This window comes from Rhamphochromis longiceps, linkage group LG4 (assembly GCF_057381845.1).
Source record: "Rhamphochromis longiceps isolate RC_006_pf linkage group LG4, R_longiceps_female_GT1.1, whole genome shotgun sequence".
NCBI lineage: Eukaryota > Metazoa > Chordata > Actinopteri > Cichliformes > Cichlidae > Rhamphochromis > Rhamphochromis longiceps.
The window spans coordinates 31,660,876-31,680,474 of NC_140560.1; the positions used below are offsets into that span (position 1 = coordinate 31,660,876).

Sequence of the window (19,599 nt, forward strand, 5' to 3'; positions counted from 1 at the left end):
CTACTTTTGGAGTGACAGATCGTTGGGGAGGGACCGCCGGGGCTGAGGAGGGCTCTCGAGGCGAGCAGTACATGTAAGTACAAATGAAATACTTAATTCTGCCATTCTCATCTTCAAAAGTACAAAATCCTAGCAGGAGTCAGCTTGGAGAATATTTCAAAGTAGGTCACTTGTTGCCTGAGTCACCTGTTCAGTCTGACTTGGGGAGACACGGGTTGTGCATTGCACATTAGGGAGAATGGTTATAGTCTGGGTGTTCATTCACTTTAAATGCCCCGTGGGTAAAAAAGTTTCATGTGGAAGAGTAAATATTGCTGTTACGCACAGTTTACGCATTAATCTAATGTCTGTGCCAGAAAGTTACTTCAGAAATGTACCAAAAAAGATCGAGTGTCCGTATTCAAAGTGCTGGAAATTACTTCTTGTCGTATAATCCGTCAAACATCCGTCAAACGTATCTTTCATGAATGATATCAAGTCACAAAGTACTGACCTTTATTTATCTAGCTAAAAAGTTTCATTGACATTACAACTGGCCATAAGCGCCAAAATCTAAGATAATAGTTGTATGAAATACTTAAATCAGCTGTGTTGGATCAAGGACACATCTAAACCCTGCAGGACACCGGCCCTCGAGGCCTGGAGTTCGACACCTGTGCCGTAGAGTCATAAATATAAATGCAAAACAAGTAATTTCTTGATTTCATATAAAACCCCTTCTGCTGATTACAGTCTATTTACCAATATAAGCAAAGACATTATGCATAAAAAACACGGAAACACTGGGGAATCACTTTTTGGCACAACACTGGATTCATGTAAAACTTAATATTTGCGTCCTGTAAATAAGTTAAATGACTCATTGTTCAGCTCTTTGGTAGCTACATATGTAGGCTGTTACCCTATGCTGAGTTGTTTAGACAACAAATGAGTTTTGATATAAAAAAAATGTTCTCCCCAGCGTGAGGACTTTGCCACAATGTGAGTTTATATCTACATATAAAAACAGACGCGTCGTGTGTTAAATCTCACGAGGAGCTGATGAGGCTTACAGTAGGTGCACGATGTGAGAAAGCTGCTCTTCCTCTTCGTTCTCTCTCCCTTTAATATATTCAAAAGCTTAACACGTTCTTTTGCTGCTGGTGTTAATATAAAACATCCCCATCATGATTTATAATCATAGACTGTTTTTGAAATGCTCCTCTGATAATTTGCCCTTGAATTATGGAGATTCATTAGACGAGGTTGGTGCAGGTAGATGAACAGGGCAGGTGTAAGTGGCTGAGGGCTTTATCTTGGCCAGCTTTTAATCTGGTTTACTTTCCTGCTGCTCAGCACCCAAGGCCTATTTTTTTTAAAATGCATACATGTTTTGCTTTTGATTTTTTTTTTCCAGTCTGTCAGAAAACTAGCAGTTAACTTAAGCATATACCGAGTGTGGGTCCAGAATTTTGGGGTTTAATTGCTACAGAGAAAGTCATGGCTGAAAGATAACACTTTACTGTCTCAATTCAACAATTAGAGGCTGTTTGTTTAACCTTCATCGCCTATTCATTTGAATATTATAGCTTATGAGTTCAGATCCCTGGGGCTGTGTGCATATCCAAAGCCAGTATCAGCTAGTGTCACTGGATTAGAACCCCATGATCCTCGCTGAGCCTCAGTGGTGCTCTCCCTTCCAATCGACAATCCTCCAGCTTGTCACATGACACATCGCTCTTTACACCTTTACTCATGTTTTCTTCACAAATGCGTACATGAGAGTGGCATCAGTGTGAGTGGGGATGCTGGAGTGTTGCTCTTCCTGGGTCTGGACAGGTAGGTGAGTCTTCTGTGTTGACTTCTTTGTTTAAAGGATATGTGCACGTGTTTCGAAGTGACAACACAAATCCTTCAGCTGGTTGTCTCATGCAGGGATCACGGCATCTAAATAGAGCTTATTAAAGCTCTTTGTGGCATGGAAATTTGGGATCTGCAAACACTGCTGACAATGTCGCCTTCAGTTTAGTCTATCAAATGTGATATCTGGATATTCTGAGTGGGTTTTTTTTTTTAATCAATGAAAGCTGGTTATGGATTTATGGAGACTTTTCTCTAATAGAGTAATTTGTTGAATCTATATCCGTTTTATCAGTGCCTCAGTGTTTTTAATTTTTAATCTACAAGTATAGGAGCAGTGAAACAAACAAATTAATAATAAAAGTTGCATCTTATACTTTGTGAACTCTGCTGCTGCCAGCAGCATTGAGCCCTGTGGCAGATCCATCTGGCGGACTAAGTCTGTGGCTCATGCCGCTTTGTTCTCGCTCTATTGTGCTTCCTGCACCAGGAATGCTGACATCCACAGTTTTGGAAAACACACAGATACATGTGCAAACACACATTTATGTGTGCGTATATTTGTGAGCACTCGTTTTGGGAAACTAGCAGACAGTTCGTTGTTCTTTTTAAATTTTAAATGCTATATTAGAATATTCAGTTTTGTTAATGTTGTTTGTCACAATGATGCCATCAGGGACTTTCTCTTCCTTGTACGTATTTGGAATATTATAATTCAAACAGGTTGCTATACCAAATGTTAAAAAAATAAATAAAATTGGAGCCATAGCTGATAAGATTTTGTTTGTGTTTTTGATGCAAAACATGCTTCATGTTGACAGGTCATGGTAAAATACCTGATGGAATTTGAAAAAGAAACAGGACTTGTTCAGCTTAGCGGAAGAGACCAGCACGCCTGCAAACTGCCATCGAGACCTGGACCTGGAGAGGAGTTGAGCTGTGGTGTTGAGTTTCAGTGCAAGGGGAGATTCCTGCATGACAGGCTGGAACGGGTCATCTTACACAGACATGAATATAAGAAAAGGACTTTGATAAGACTTTGATGTACGCCACTTTTAGAAGAAATGGTTAATATGTAATGAAGCTCACTGGTGTTGTCTCTGACTTTTCTAGGAAGCCTGAAGGGCACTAATGTAATGTATAGTGAAATGTTTCTTATTTAACTAATCTATTTTTTATCTTTCAGGAGAAATACCTCATTCACTGTGGGACAGGCTGGATTTTAACCTTGGATTAATGTAATCTGTGAGGAAAACCAAAACAAGAAGCTCATGGAAACAGAATTGTACTGGAAGAAAGTTTGGCTCTCATGTTCTGCCCCAGCTGAAAAGTGGAAGAAGAACAGCTCATCTGTTTTTTGTTCCTATATGCTTTTTGAGGAGCAAACAACCATCTGAGTCCTTCTATGATGGAGAACGCCGTCCTGGAGCCCAGATCGGAGCGGATTGCCCGCTACAAGGCTGAGAGGAGGCGAGAACTGGCCGAACGCTTTGGCAGCATTGACGAGCTTCCTTCTAAGTGGGTGAGAAGGGATGAGAAAAAGGTTCATGAGCCAGCGAGCCAAGCGCATGGAGGAATGTTAAGCTCCCATGATCTGAGTGAAAAAGTGAACAGCAGAACACAGGATGTTACAAATGGATTAGAGACTCCTGCTGAGCCCGACTGCCTGAGAAGGTGAGCCATGTCAAGGGTGAAAGATGACTTCATTGAATGCCTTGAAGACTTAAATTTCAATCATAGCTCATTGTCATTGTTTTATTTTAGAATTACAGGAATTTGGCTGAAGTCTTGCAACAACTTCTTAGTGTGCAAAAACGATACAATTAGCACTTCAGGACACACACAAGAAACATGATAAGCCTCTTTGATGACCTTAGATACAGCACTGTCTTCCTGCTGTGGCTGCACAGGGTAGCAGGTGCTGCGAGCCTAATTTGCTCAAAAAACAATAAAACCCTAATTCTGGCAACATGACCATGACACTTGTCACCTGTTCACAGCTTTCAGAACTTGACAAGTTGTTGATACCTTCAATAGTTTGTATCATGGTAACTGCTAAGAACAGTGTGTGGCATCATATTAATAGTCAGTCAGATGACAGCGAGCGTGCATGTAGTGCCGATGGTTTAGATTTGCAGGTGGCTTCTTCTCTTCTGTGAAACCATGAAAAAAACTCACATATTTTTGTGAGTTTTTGAGACTTCTGCATTATTAATATGAACTGTGACAAAAGATTATGTTTTGTGCTCCTCATGTCATGTCCCCCATATCTGCAATCTCACCTCCTTCCCTCACTCATACCCTCCCCTCTAGGCAGGGTTCCCAGAACTCTGCTAGCATGCAGAGTGGGGAAGAGCCTCATGTCCCTCATGGACTCGACGGCCCACAGCTCCACACTCGGGTGTCCGTGGGCCAGTTGAGAAGTGCTCTTCTACAGCAGACGGAGAGCGGAGCACAGCCTGAGAAAGCGTAGGGTCGCCTGCATGCGCGTGTGATCCGGCCTGTCACTAACAGACTGTGTTCCACTGTGTGATAATATTTCTCTTCATCTCAGCATCTTCTCCCCTTCTTACTTTCTTCTTATCCTACTTTGTGTGTGGATAGTAGCTTCCCTGATGCTGGGCAAGCCACATCCTCTCTGGATCTGGCTGTAAACCCGGGCTCTGAGGGGGGTCGGCGACGCACTCGGCGTTACCTCCCTAGCTCGTCAGGCGGTAACAGAAAAACTAGCGAACGCTTCAGGACACAGCCAATCACAGCCAATGAGATGGAGGAGAGCAGTGGGTAGGGACTGTTTCTTGTGGGCATGATAAAAAAAATAAATAAATAAATGGGAAGATGAGATGCCTGGCATGGCTAGGACTAAAGAACATATTGTTTGCTGTGTTTTCATATATTTAAAATAGTGTACGGCTAACATTTCATGGGAAAACTCATTAGGAACAAAATATCAGCCTTACCTGATGATACAGTACCACAACTTTTGTCTTATAGGAAACACTTATTTACCCTTGAATGATGCTTAATATTTGTTCCCCGTGATAAGAATGCACTAACCCTTCAGCTGAGGTGTGGCATGTGGAGCAGCTTTACATAAAAAACCAATGGGCGGTGTATTTTGCATGAGTTTATCTTCCTTAATAGCCTCCACAGTGTTGCTTTACCCAGCATGCAAAACAGCACAGTGTGTTGACTGTCTGAGCTGCAAATTGAAGCAAAAAGACACATACTGTAAACACCAAGCTGGATCCAGATCTCCATAACAACATTATCTAAAGAGTCAAGCATATGTCACCAACCTGTTCACCTGATGACCTCATCCTTTTGCTATTTTCCTCCGATTCTTCTAGGTGCTTGGATCCAGAGAACGAGGAAAACAGCAAAGGTAAAGCTTTCTCCCCTATGTGTTTGTCATCATCTGTTATTTCCGTGTGCTTTGCTGGTACACTGTCTGGTTGAGAAGGAAGTAAAAATGACAACAGGGAAAACTTACATGTAATATATTACGTGAGGTATGAAAGAAACATAAACAAATTGAAAAATACTGTGTACAATATTTAATTCTTGCAGAGGGCTTCCAACTTGCACAGTTGCCTCCATAAATTCATTTAATGGCTCAGGAAATAAACTGGGTTATATTTAGAGGATCACAATGCTCAATCTCTTCTGTAACGACAGACCAAACCATTTGGGCAGTGGAGCGGTGTTATGTACATCTAACTCTTGACCCCGTCATAAAAAGATGACAAGCAAGTCTTTACAGAGATTGACTCACTGAGAGTTTACACCACAGATAATAAGACCGCAGACACGAGTGGCCTTTATTGCTGTATGACTGTTGTTTTCAGGTCACACTGTATATCATTAAAATTGTTCTTCACAACTTTTTACTCACAGCTATCATCAATACAGAGATACCCCCAATTCCTAGACTTAGATGCAGTGTATTTAAGCACAGTTCACTAAGAAATTGCACCTGTGTTTGCTCTGTCTGCACCTGTGTCTCTTCCTGCTGTTAACTGTTTAAAAGTTTGATGAACCAAAATCTCTTAATGGCTGTTTTTTAATTTTTTTTAATTTTCAAATGATGGTGTGTATTTTTCCACAGCAGATGTAAAAACAGATGACAGAGCCAAAATGAGTGTGGCAGCCAAGATGTCTCTGTTTAAAGTGAGTTTGAATTGTTACCTGCTTTTTTTCTTTTTTTTTGTTAGAATGTGAGATCCCACATAAACTCGCCTAAACACACACAGTAAATGCAATCACTCTACGGTGTTAAAATTAAAGAAATGTATTCAATCCTTTATCATCTCCTGTCACCTCAGCTGCTCAACTTACGGTCTGAGCGCTGAGCACGCAGAACACTACCTGGTCCTGTTGAAAGAATATGAATGGTCAAAACAGGTGCTCTCCTTGGATCCACACTTTGGTTTGATGCTTTAGTACTTATTAAAGGAAAGACCAAGTCTGTAATATGATAGATACAGAGCCTTATCTTGAAGCTCTTTAAGCTCTTTAGTCTCACACAGATGATGAAATGCACTGTGGATTTTTCTATTATTCCAACATTTCAGCTGAGGCACACTTTTAGCAATAAGGCATCAGGTGAAAATGTGCCAGACACTGTATTAACATTAACAACCACAGCAGCTGTGGTATAATTAGCCTGCTGCTCTGTAGAGGCAGCAGGGGAGGTAACTGAAGCCAGCAGGTCTCTTGTTACATTGTGACCTGCAGCATGCAGCAAGTGGCCAAGATGCTGCACCTTAGAGCTCGCTGCTTTATTCACCGGCTATCTGACCTGCTTTACCTCCCTCCATCTGTTTATACAAATAGAACAGAGGACATCTCGAGGGGACTTTTTACTGCCATTTTTGTGGTCTCCCTCATTATTTATGCAACAGGTGGAGGCTGTAGATTGAGGCTCCTATTTGACCTGAATGTTGTCGTCCATCTGCATCACAGACTGGGTTCAAACTGATTTTTTTCACATTAATGTCCTCCCCACATCCTTCTCTGTAGGAGCTGGAGAAGTCTTCAGCCTCTGAGGCCTCGGCATTCCTCAAGCCTCGCTCAGGCTGCGTCTCTCATGAACGCAGGAGCCGGCGTGGCAACGACCATCGCTTTCTGACACAGCCAATCACCTGTGGAGAAATGGTGGCGATCAGGTGGGAGAGCTGTAGTGTTACCAAAACCACATCACATAATTAGCTATTTGACTTGATTGACAATCACTAAAAAAGTCATCTAGTTTTATTTAAGATTATGCATGTGTAGTTTTTACGTTTTAGTTTTGTGGGAATAAATAAATACATGCTTGATGATTTAAAAACTTAAAATGTTTAAAAACTTCAACTTATTAAAGTCAAATCTGTGAAAACAAGAGACCTTGCTTCAGTGGAATTAAGTACTTATTGTATGTCTTATTTAAAAGTAAGAACTTCTAGAAGCGTGTCTTATTTAAGCAGTTATTTTTAGGCTCCTATGTAAATGAGTAAAGAGAGAGTTGTTCAGTGGTTAGGGGGTAAAAACCCCCCTGCATTTTTAGAATCAGTAGTTAAATGTGACAACATTTTCTTCAAAGCTTTGGTGACATATCTCTTCAAAATAGCCTTTTCCCCTACAAATTAAACTTAATATTGCAGCTACATTAAAGCTAGTCTCACCAGATCACTGAGTTTTTTCATGTTATGTTATGCTTCTTTCCTACAAAAACGAGTAGACCAAGAAACAAGAAACAGTTTAAACTGTCATAAACCCATGCACCATGCAAAAACATGGTTGGCTCATACGTTTCCCAGCCTTTCTGTTTGGTGAAACAAGTTGCAAGGAATTTGTTCTGACACATTCCTGGCCAATAAAGAGCCCCTGATTGGCTCAGTGTCACCATATTTGCTCTTATAGATTTCTCCCATGTGTTTCTGTTCAGGAGTTTTTCGGTGCCTGGTTTCGTTTGGCTGTAACTCCTGGCAATGGGTCACAAATATATGCTTTTTTTTAAAGGAATGAGATTGTTGGAAACCAAACCAAAATTGGGATTGGATCTAGTTTGTTCAACCAGAATTATATGAATTTCTTAGGGGCTATTTTCAGTTACACATTTGCTGTTGTAGGGAGTAGCAGCAGCAGGACGATGTCTGTCAGATTGACTAAAAATAACCCGTGTGTGTTCATGGTAATGAAAAAACACCCACCGTTTTCTCCACTGCTTTTGCACAGCAGTGTAGATCAAATGTGTCCAAGGCATAGGAGATTTTGACTAAACATAAATTCTTCTCTGACTTTTTGGTGTCATGTTACGCATCAGCACTCCCAAACCAGCACCACCAGTGGAGGTCCAGTCTGTGCAGGCTGAGTCAGAGGAGGATGGCGACGAGAGTTGCAAGCTGAGCATGAGCGAGAAGCTGGCCCTCTTCAACAAACTGTCCCTGCCTGGGAGGGAGGGAGCCGGGCCTGCTGACGGGCCCCCAGAGAGACGAAGGCAAAAGGGGGCTCGGTACCGCACGCAGCCCATCACAGTGGAGGAGGTCAGTCTGGTGGGTAGAAAGCAACAGAACAATAAATGGGAAACAAATGTATTTAGAACTTCATAGACCAGAAAAGGGGCAGGAGTGGTTATTAATAGCAAGGTTAATTTGTTGTCTTTCTTCACTTCTTGCCTGCTGTCCTCTAAGTAAATCTATTATTGATCTTCTTTGCCCCTTTTTAGCTCCAGAAAGGCCCTGTTCAGCTTCCTGCCCTCTGTTTGTCCCCTCATCTGTCCGACAGACAGCAGGCCTCGTCTGTCAACCTGAAACCCAGTGAGGTACGTCTTTCACAGTCCACATCAGATGCTGGCACTGGACTCGGAAAATCTGGTCCGACTCAACAGGGACCACAGTACTACGACTCTGAGCCAGGCTTAAAAGGAATCCTGAAGAAGAGTCGCTCTGCAGGCTCGGAGTGGAGCAGGACAGAAGCCAGTCAGGTAGATGCATCATACAGCCATGAACAGAATGGTGGAGGCTGTAGAGAAGCGGCGATACACGGGAGCAAAGCGGGAGGTGAGAGGGAGGGAACTTCTGCAGCACCACAGAGAGACAGACGAGAGACCTCTGGTATGGAGGAAGGTTCGCAGTCTGCTGCTCCCTGGAGGCAGAGGGCTAGAAACAGGAGGGAAACCATTGCCTGCACACCAATAAGAGCCTTGTCAGAGCAGGATGCTCCACAGCAATCCTGCCAGTCCAAATATGAACTGAGCTTTTCCTCTGAGAAAAACAGCGTAGACATCAATGGAAGAGCCAAGTAAGTCATGTAAATAAATGACATGATCTGATAAGAACTGTAAATGTTTTTCTTCTATAGAGTCAAACTGTTGATATTGCTGCATATTGGAAAGGTTTGCTAAAGACTTTGAAACGTATATTATTGTGACATCTGTGAGTTAGATAATAAAAATGATTCTTTACAGTTTTCACCAGAAATATTAAGTTTTCAGCAGCTTGTATGTTGTTCTTTGATATGTTATATACTTCATACTGTGTGTAATGTGTCTTAAAGGCAGGAGGAAGACCAAAAGGCCATGAACAAGATCCATGACAACACCACAGATATTAAAGCTGTCCGGGTCACCTCAGAAGAGTGTGCGCCTAAAATGCAGGAGACAACCAACGGCAGCAGAAGTGAGGTGAGCAGCAAGGTTAACCACGTAAGACATAGACCATTTAAAAAAAGAGGTTTTGTCAGCGTTTACTTGCATGTCATTCTGTCTGATAACACTGAACGAATTCTAATAAAACTTTGTATTGGTGTAGAGTACGGTCATGTTATAAATCCATTTAAATTTAGCTTACATCCACCAGTTTCTTCAAGGTCAACTTTATGAATTATTGATAGTTATTGACAAAAATCGGTGAAACTCAGGAACTATGATTCTTACAAGAGTTGTGTGTCAGCATACTGAAAGTACAGCAGAGGATAAAATATCATGTCACATTTAACCTTTGACCTCTCCTTCAAGGTCAATAGATAATCTGAAGGTCAAAGTATATAATAATTATATACCACTATTTAAAATATTGTTTCTTGCTGCCACTGTTTGTAGCGACGACATATAGGAATAAAGGGAATGATATATGGTTGTAAACAGTGTGTTACTTTTGAGATCTGACCTCTTCTCCAAGGTCAGATAAGGTCAAATATTCATAAAATGTCTTTGATCTTTAAAACTTTGCTTAAATTCTGCTTTATTTGTTTGTATTGGCAACATTTAAGAAATGATACTTGTATATAGGGACTCTATATTATAGTTTAACTGAATGATATTAGGCCCTGCGACAGACTGGCGACCTGTCCAGGGTGTACCCCGCCTCTCGCCCTATGACAGCTGGGATAGGCTCCAGCGCCCCCCGCGACCCTGAAAAAAGGATAAGCGGAAGCGAATGGATGGATGGATGAATGATATTAGACAATTCTATAAAAGCATTACAGAAGTTTTGCAGCATTTTTTTCTCTGAAAGAATTCAGTGAGAAAATCTTTGTTTGCATCACAGAGGTTACAGAGTTCACGCTTCTTGCCTGGTTTAAATTGAGGCAGATGTTACATTTGTGGTTACATTTGGGTATTTGTCATACCACTGAAACCAGATATAGCATCTCTTATCTGCAGCACTCTGAATGTGGTATGTGCTGAATGTCCTGAGATCAGACTCGAGTTACCGCGGAATATATTGAGTCCAGTGAGTGTTTATGTACCAGGATGGGATTGGCTGTCCTATTACACGACGTGGAATGTAAACACACTGATTATTTGGCAATTAAATGATCTCAGCTTCACCATGCCGACACTATGTGTGGGATTTGTATATTAATCATTGTCCTACTTCCTTTTTATGTCTGTCATTTTTATACTTCTGGCAACATTTATGTTTGTTTGAATTCTTTTAAATGCATCTCCCTGTTTTCCATAGTATCATGTGCAGGAACAGTCAAAAAACCCTCATCTTGAGAATGACAACCTTCAGTGCTGGGTAAGCCTCAATCTAATGATTCAAAACCCATCCTCCCTCATCTTGATTTTGAAACCACAGCCCTTTAGATTTTGAATAGCTTTGAACATCTGCAGCCTGCCCCTCTCTCTTCTCTCCCAGGAGCCCGTCTTTGCCTCTGTCTATTCTATCAATACGCCCCAATATATCATGTGTTTTAATCAGGTAATTGTGTGAGCCGGTGCATGGCATTGCTGCTGTTTGATTTGGAGTGTTTTGTATGCTGTGAAAGGCTTTTGTCATCTCACAGATTCAGGCGGATGTGATGTGACAACCCTGTCACCTTGTCTCAAAATTACAATGCGTCACATCACAGCTCTCAGTTCACACTTTCCATTTAGGTGTGTGCTTACCAGATGTTCATTTTGGTCATGAAAGTTATATCTTACTCCCACGTTTCTTTGTGCATGTTTCTGACCTAGTTCTAATGGACAAAAGTAAATGTGCATTGTACAAAAACTCCTTATAATATCTAATGCAGGGCAGGATTAGGCAGAAAGGAACAGACTGAATGAAATGTTACACATAGAAAGTTTAGCTCTATGTAAAATCTTTATATTTTGTATCTTCTGTGCAATCCACTCTCACTGTCCTAGAATGCAAAAGTCACCATTTCTGTGTTTTGCTTTCACCTCCAGACTAACCTCTCCTTTGAGGCACAAGAAGTCTCCTCTCCTACGAACAATCAGAGTCAGCCTCAGTGGAGACATAAGGTGACGCACACCTGCATTTTTTTCATATTTGTGCGTGTATCTGCGGAAAAGCTGCATTGTAACGGATGCATTTCTCGGGCTCTGTAGGATAAAGGAACTGAGATTCAGATGACTGAATTTGGAGAATTGAAAACACAGCAGGAAAGCAAAGAGCAGGAGGCTGGAAGCACGGCTAAGACAAGTAACTCACTTATTCTCCAGTTCTCATACAGTTCTGCTGAGCATATTTTGGCCTTGTTTATGAGGTTTTTCTCTCCTGTGTTTGCAACATCTAGGCCTTGCATCTGGTGAATCACAGAGAAATGGTATCGCTCACAGCAGGAGACACTCCACTGATGCTCCATCATGCAAAAATGAAGGTCAGAGCAGTTTTACACCACGAAAAACAAGCAAACAAATAAACAAACAAGTCTGTGTTGAGACTCAGTGCTTGTTTTATTCATCATCATATGGACAACGCTGGTTCCCACAATGTAAAAGCTCACTGAGGATCCAAGTATTTTAGCGTTTTCATTTCTTTCCCCCTCAGTGACTCCACAGAGTTCTTCACCAACAGTCACTACTCAGGAGGTAAAGGAAGAGACGCCTGTTGATGAACCAAACATGTTTGATGGCAGTTTCTACTGTGATCAGTCACCTTCTTCAGCCTGCCCCCCACCTTGTGGTGGAATTGCTGCCTCAGAGGGTGAGCAGGACCTGGGAGTCTTCTGCCAGACCAACACACACATGTAAGCATAGTTTTTTCCTGCAAATGTGAGATTAGATTGAGTCCTTGCAATTTCTAAATAGTAAATGCAAAATATATTTGTGTATCTAATGTAGTTTTTATGCTAAAGCTAAAAGGAAAAGATTAGAGTAAAAAAATTTTTTCCTGCAAATTTATATTCACACACACAGTAGCTGATATCTTCAGTAACTCTGTATTGTCTGTGTGTGTTTGTTTGCAGATTGACCTCAGCAGTAGCAGAGCACAGGCGGTCGGTACGTCCATCCCGTCGGACTCAAGGCTCCAGAAACCCTCTGAGGGCTCTCGCAGCCAGAGAGGACATCAGGCAGGACTTCATGGGAGAGAGAGTCAATTCATCAGCTCAAGAGAGGATCCAAGCAGAAAAAAGTATGCTAATTTATGTTGTTCCCTTCTCTTGTTACTTTCCTTCTTTTATGTTGCTCAGCTACCTGATATTGCAGGTTTTTTTCTCACTATAGAGTCTAAGAACTCGTCTATAGCAGACTCACCTTCCTTAAGATCTGAAGAATCCTCCTTAGATGCCGAGACAGCTAAGTCTTACCCGCCCTTCAGCAGCCTGATGCTAATTCACATCAAAGGTCAGGAAAGGTTTGGTTCATCTGTGTGATGATCTGCTTGTGGTCAGGTGTTAAGGTTAACCAACACCTGTGATGACAGGTAGGCGGCATGTTCAGGTCCGCCTGGTTGAGCCCTCAGTGCGGTCACTGAACAGTGGAGACTGCTTCCTGCTGGTCACTCCAGAGCACTGCATCCTGTGGAGTGGAGAGTTTGCCAACGGACAAGAAAAAGCAAAGGTACCACCCAGGACAATGTTATGGTGTAGTAGCAGCATGTATGACACATAAAATTACAGGGAAAGGGTAAAGAGGTGGATAATACAATACAAAATAAGAAAGTAGGATTAAAATTATTTCCCATTGCCAGGAAATATCTGACCATCCCTTAAACTTACTCCTCTTAGAAATTTACATGGGAAAGGATGTTTTAATAACTTCATACATATACCAAATTGGTTTACATTTATGCACAACAAATAAATGCATAAAATATTACCCTTCAAGACCCAAAGAGCATTCTGTGCATAAAATGCAGTGTTTGCAGTTCTTGCAGTAAATTGTAAGCATTAAACCTTAATGGACTCATAAAGGTTGGCTACAGTTTGTGTGTTAAATGCATAATAAAGGACAGTGACGATATGAATCAAGAACGTCATACATCACAGAGTTCAGTTATTGATTATCTAAGTATCACAGTATGTACCTTTACTTTTAAACATTAACTTTGGTTGCGTTTTAAATGTATTTATATTTTATTATGGAACAGTGTACTAAACGTATATGGGGACAAAGTGTGGAGACAAAGCACTGAATGAGTAATTAAGTCAACATTTTGAGATAATAACCCAAAATATTTCCTTACAAGCTTCCATAAAAAGGTAATATTATTGAGAGGACGGTGCACACTGTCATAGACTCTTTTTAATAGTTATTTGTACGTTTCTATTATTATAACAAAGGTTCAAATATCTGTTTGTCTAAAACTATAGCTGATTTCACACATGAACGGGTTGTGACACTTATGAATTTATTTCTTTTCATGTGTAGCACTCAGCCATGTTCTTGTTATTGGAAATATTTTGGTTTGGTGAGGCAAGTTTCCTGCAAGATTTCTAATATATGCCAGCAAAGACTGCAGTAGTAAAATAAAAAGAAATTACAATATGCTTTTACTATAGACTATGTTCTGTTTGGGTTAGCATAGCAAAAAGGTCCTAGGTTCTAATCCACCATCTGCTCAAGGCCTTTCTGCGTGGAGATTGCATGTTCTCCCTGTGTCTCTGTGGGACTCTCTGGGTACACTGGCCTCCCTGTGACCCTGAATGGGATAAGTGGCAGAAAATGGGTGAACTATATTCTGTTACTGCTGATTATCATATTATTTATTTATTTTTTGTCAGGCCTCTGAGCTAGCTTTGTTCATCCAGAACCAAAGGGACCTTGGTTGTTTGGCTTCCCACGTTGTCCACCTGCAGGAGGGCATGAACTCTGACAGCAGTGTGGCTGCAGACTTCTGGAGTCTCCTGGGAGGAAGAACACAGTACAGAGGTTGGAAGTAAAACATGTACTTTTCAAATATATCAGAGAAACACATTTTGAATTGCAATTTTTCTCCTTTTATAATTCACCTGTTGTTTTTCATCCAAAACATTAGAAAATGTTTTTTCTTTTCTTTTACTCACAGGAGCTTGTGCTCCAGAGGAGGATGAGCTCTATGAGCGCGGTGTGGTGGAGTCCAACTGTGTGTACAGGCTGGTGGAAAACAAACTGGTGCCTCATGAACAGGCTTGGGCCTCCATCCCCAGCATCACCCTGTTGGCCTCCTCTGAGGTCTGAGCTTCAATTCTCGGCTCCCTAATTACTTATATTGTAGTTGTTTTGGTTTTGGGTTTGTTTTTTTGTTCCTTAAATGCTTGATTGTAGAAAAATAATGGAAGAGAAGTTAATCTCTGACTCTGTTCATATCTCTTTGTCATGTATGCCCAGGCCCTGGTGTTTGATTTCGGCAGTGAGGTCTATCTGTGGCTCGGACAGGACGTTTCCCTCAGGAGGAGAAATGTTGCTCTCCAGTTGACTCACCAGGTGTGGGTTGGAGCTTATGACTACAGCAACTGTCAAGTAAACCCACTGGATCCCACTCAGTGTAACCCTGCAATTCAGCTGTAAGTCACTAATATATTACACATAAAAAAGGAGCCTGTCTGTATACAACATTAAGTTTGCTGTGCATTCATAATATGCACTCTGTAGAAAGTAATTCTTGGTTAAGTGTGCCCATGTGACATGCTCTAAAAACCCTGCTTGATGTTTAAAGTCCAGACTATATTTTGACATTTAAAAGACATATTTTAAAGCAAGCAAGTGGACATGAACTACAAAATACTTGCAGAGAGTAAAGGTCTTCTCTCAGTGTACCGTATTCCACAGTCAGAAAATATATTACAACTTGTGTATATTAAACAAGGTCTTTAAAGGGCTTCCTTTCTTCATTTATTTCAAGAGGGTTTTTTTTTTGTTGCAGTTTAATGAGATTTAAGCTTTTAAAGTATATATATATATATATATATAGTGTGTGTGTAATTATGTCTCTTGGGAATGGATGTCTGTAAAGCTTGAGTCTGGACTAAGACAGACTCTCTTTTCTATTTTGTTTAATGCTTGTGTTAGTTCTTTTATCGGTTTCATGGCATAACTTTGTCCACAGACGAGGAGAAGGCCGTCCCAGCTGGGCTCTGTTCGGCGTCCTCACTGAGAGCAACGAGACAGCTCTGTTCAGGGAGAAGTTCCTGGACTGGATGTGCAGGGTTGGAGGCAGAGAGGAAGCGGCTTCAGGGACGGATCAGACGCAGGTTCATATCACATTCAGAGATATGATGCGGCACATGCAGTTTTCAGACACTCAAACTAGTGTGTTTCAGTTATTGCACTGTTTGTGTAAAATTATAGATGTGAAGAATATATTTAGATCAATTAGTTTTATTAAGTTTCCAGCTTGATAGAAAATTAGTCTCTATTAAAAATTTTTACTAAAAAAACAACAAATTTTTATTACTGGAAATATTGACTGGAAATATCTAAAACCTATTTATAACTAGCTACCTTTTATTTCTACTGAAACTCATGTGCAGATATCTAAATTTCAATTTTGACTTTTGCTTTTTAAAAGTGATTTTTTTTAAACCACTGAAATTCAGTGTCTGCGCTTCCTCTCCATAGTCCATCCCAGTCCAGTCATCCCAGCCGCTCTCCCCTCCTTCAGACCTCTTGAGTCCCTGCGATGCCAAAGCTCTAGTATCGGGTCAGTGCTTAGAAGGTGACGGTTTGGTCCGTACTGTGCTGGCTGGGGTCGATGTCCAGAGAGGTCATGGTGTCATCATGCTGACGGAGGAACGTCAGATGGAGCTTAACACAGTAGCGGTGGACACCTGGCACGTCCAGGAGTTTGACGACAGTGAAATCCCAGTGGAGAGCAACGGACAGCTTTATGAAGGAGACTCTTATGTAATCCGCTGGAAGTACAGCATCAGTACAGCTGGTCAGTAACCTTTTTTGGGTTTTTTTTCTAATAGATTGTACTTTTAATGCTATGGCAATATTTTGACTGAGACATTTTAATAATGGTTAACACTCTCTCTTCGTTACAGACAGCACAGACAGCTCAGATGAGTGTGGGACGGATCCAGCACCAAAGGAAAAGACGGCCTTCTTCCTGTGGCGAGGCCGTCACTCCAGTGTCAGTGGACGGGACACAGCTGCTTTCCTTTCCATCGGGATGAGGAACCACGAAGAGTCGCAGGTAAGCTCATAGCAGTCAGATTAGATCCCCTTCTTATATTAAAGTAGAACCCTGGTAACTGTTAACTTTCACAGCAGTGAAAAGCTTAGTTTTATCCTCACAAAGAACGCACGCACTTCACTTAGTAGAAACATTGCATTATGCGAGTATACCCAAACAAATTAAGAGAAACAAAGAGCACAAGCAAAAGTCTTTTACTTTATTTTATTACAAGTATTTTTTTTATTGCAATGCAAAGAGGCAGTGTAGGAGGAGAAAATAAGCCTAAATGGCTGTGTAGAAGTGAAAGAAATACATAAATAATTTAACAGACAATAAAAATGGCACCAACAACAACAAACACCCAGCAAAAGCTTCTGAAACATTTTAATGTTTATTAGAGTATATTTCAATACACAGAGGCATATGGTTGGTTTACAACTGCAGTAAAAGTTGAATGTAGTTTAGAGAAAAGTGGCTTGTTTTAAAGTCCATGGAGTATTTAAAGTATTAAGAATGAAAAAAACAGACAAAGGTGATGACATTTTACTTTGTAAACCACACTACCACTTTTTGTTAGTTTGTTACTAGTTAGATAGTTACTAGTTCTGCCTACCTGCCCACACATTGACCCTTTTGAGAACAGATTATTACACAATGTTAGCCACAGAAGTTGAGATTATTTCTGCTGGCATGTGCATATCAAATTCAAATTTCAAATTTCAAATTCAAATTTTTATTTGTCACGTACACAGTCATACACAGTACGATATGTAGTGAAATGCTTGGACAACTGCTCGTGACCTAAAGAAAACAAAAAAGGAAAAGGCTATGAATAAGAAAGGAAATAAATATGAAAAATTAAAAAGGGTAAATTTAACTAGGAAGGAATAAAATATAAATTAAGGTTAAAAATGAAATAACTGTACAACACAAATTAGAATGAAGGGTAAATTTAACTGGGAAGAATAAGATAAAGATAAATATATAAATTAAAGTTGAAAATAAAATAACTGTACAACAAAATACACAATACACAATATAGAACTATATAAGAATGTATGAAGAAATCTAAATATAAATAAATATATACACAATAACAGCAGCTGTACAAGTATTAACCGGAAATGAAGAATATAGTGACCAGTGTTGTGCAAAACCAAAGTCCAGAAAGTCCAGTATGTGTGTAAGAACCATATGTGTGGGTCAGTACTGTGTGGTGGTGTGACTGAGAGACCGTATCGCCTGCGGGAAGAAGCTCCTCCTCAGTCTCTCTGTGTTGGTCTTCAGGGAGCGGAATCGCTTTCCTGACCTCAACAGAGAGAACAGTCTGTTGTTGGGATGGCTGAGGTCCTTCACGATCTTCCTGGCCTTGGTCCAGCACCGCCTGCTGTAGATTGAGTGCAGGTCAGGGAGCTCGGAGCGGATGGTGCGCTCAGCTGACCGCACAACCCTCTGTAGAGCTCGTCTGTCCTGCATGGTGCTGTTCCCGAACCAGGTTAAGATGTTTCCCGCCAGGATGCTCTCTATGGTGCACGAGTAAAAGTTCCTGAGCACCTTGGAGGGCAGTTGGAAGTCTCTCAAGCGTCTGAGGTGGTAGAGACGCTGTCGGGCCTTTTTCACCACGGTGTTGATGTGACAGGACCATGACAGGTCCTGCGTGATGTGAACTCCGAGGTATTTGAAGCTGTCCACTCTCTCCACTGGGCACTCGTTGATGACGGGGGTCTGGTAGTTCCTCTCCTGCTTAGTGCTGAAGTCCACTATCAGCTCCTTTGTCTTACTGACGTTTAGAAGGAGGTTGTTCCTCTGGCACCAGTTCTCCAGATTCCTAATCTCCTTCAGGTAGGCCGTCTCGTTGTTATCAGAGATCAGGCCCACCACGACGGTGTCGTCAGCAAACTTGATGATGGTGGTGGAGCTGGTAGTGGCCACACAGTCATATGTGTACAAAGAGTACAGCAGGGGGCTCAGAACACACCCCTGGGGGGCTCCAGTGCTGAGAGTGGTGGAGGCTGAGACATGTCCGCCCATCCTTACTGCCTGTGGTCTGCCAGTTAGGAAGTTGGAGATCCACTGACACATAGATGAGCTGAGTCCCAGATGCTCCAGCTTGGTGGTGAGTGTGGAGGGAATTATGGTGTTAAATGCAGAGCTGTAGTCTATGAAGAGCATTTTAACATAATTCCCCCTTCTAGTGTCCAAGTGAGTGAGTGATGTGTGGAGGAGATGAGAGATGGCATCGTCTGTGGAACGATTTGGACGGTAAGCGAACTGTAGTGGGTCCAGTGTGTCTGGTAGTGAAGAAATGATGAAGTCTCTGACCAGGCGTTCAAAGCACTTCATCACTACTGAGGTGAGGGCTACAGGGCGATAGTCATTGAGAGAAGCAGGGTGGGGTTTCTTCGGGACAGGAACAATGATGGACTCTTTGAAGCATGTGGGGATCACCGACTGAGATAAAGAGATGTTGAATATCTCAGTGAACACAGGAGCTAGCTGGTATGCGCAGTCTCTTAGGATACGACCTGGGATGCCGTCTGGTCCTGCTGCTTTCCTGGTGTTCACTCTCTTGAAGGCTCTCCTTACTTCATGCTCGGAGATGACGAGCACGTTTCCGGTGCTGGCAGTATCTTCCTGTCTGCAGCCGTTAGTGCCGCTAACACTAGCATTGTTGGAGACCTTAGCTGCAGCCTCGAAGCGAGCATAGAAAGTGTTCAGCTCGTCTGCCAGAGTCACGGCCGCGTTCGTCATACCGGTTGTTGGTGCTTTATAGTCCGTTATTGTCCTTAGTCCCCGCCACAGGCTCCTAGAGTCACTCTGTTGGAGTTGTGACTCTAGTTTCCTCCCGTAGCGCTGCTTCGCCTCTTTCACCGCCCTCCGCACGTTATATGACGCGGCTTTGTACGGGTCCATGTCCCCCGTCATGAGTCCCGTGTTG

At 41.7% G+C, this 19,599-nt stretch overlaps 1 protein-coding gene across 11 annotated transcripts in view; it reads left to right on the forward strand.

Annotated features, from left to right (window-relative positions):
• The window catches only part of svilc (supervillin c), a 27,578-nt gene continuing 7,979 nt past the window's right edge, over positions 1 to 19,599 (forward strand). For 2 of the 11 annotated variants that reach the window (XM_085404533.1, XM_085404537.1), the window contains exons 1-25: positions 1 to 73; positions 3,026 to 3,513; positions 4,153 to 4,308; positions 4,444 to 4,623; positions 5,190 to 5,224; positions 5,948 to 6,009; positions 6,862 to 7,007; positions 8,147 to 8,375; positions 8,549 to 9,123; positions 9,379 to 9,505; positions 10,788 to 10,847; positions 10,968 to 11,030; positions 11,504 to 11,578; positions 11,666 to 11,759; positions 11,854 to 11,937; positions 12,108 to 12,306; positions 12,526 to 12,692; positions 12,785 to 12,904; positions 12,984 to 13,120; positions 14,284 to 14,431; positions 14,568 to 14,713; positions 14,870 to 15,045; positions 15,588 to 15,732; positions 16,100 to 16,418; positions 16,528 to 16,679. In XM_085404533.1, the coding sequence (XP_085260659.1) occupies positions 3,245 to 3,513; positions 4,153 to 4,308; positions 4,444 to 4,623; positions 5,190 to 5,224; positions 5,948 to 6,009; positions 6,862 to 7,007; positions 8,147 to 8,375; positions 8,549 to 9,123; positions 9,379 to 9,505; positions 10,788 to 10,847; positions 10,968 to 11,030; positions 11,504 to 11,578; positions 11,666 to 11,759; positions 11,854 to 11,937; positions 12,108 to 12,306; positions 12,526 to 12,692; positions 12,785 to 12,904; positions 12,984 to 13,120; positions 14,284 to 14,431; positions 14,568 to 14,713; positions 14,870 to 15,045; positions 15,588 to 15,732; positions 16,100 to 16,418; positions 16,528 to 16,679 (3,864 nt within the window). In that variant the 5' untranslated portion in view covers positions 1 to 73; positions 3,026 to 3,244. Of the gene's footprint in view, positions 74 to 2,648; positions 2,884 to 3,025; positions 3,514 to 4,152; positions 4,309 to 4,443; positions 4,624 to 5,189; positions 5,225 to 5,947; positions 6,010 to 6,861; positions 7,008 to 8,146; positions 8,376 to 8,548; positions 9,124 to 9,378; positions 9,506 to 10,787; positions 10,848 to 10,967; positions 11,031 to 11,503; positions 11,579 to 11,665; positions 11,760 to 11,853; positions 11,938 to 12,107; positions 12,307 to 12,525; positions 12,693 to 12,784; positions 12,905 to 12,983; positions 13,121 to 14,283; positions 14,432 to 14,567; positions 14,714 to 14,869; positions 15,046 to 15,587; positions 15,733 to 16,099; positions 16,419 to 16,527; positions 16,680 to 19,599 lie in introns of those variants that run through there. The other 9 variants (XM_085404536.1, XM_085404535.1, XM_085404534.1 and 6 more) reach the window with 9 other exon arrangements.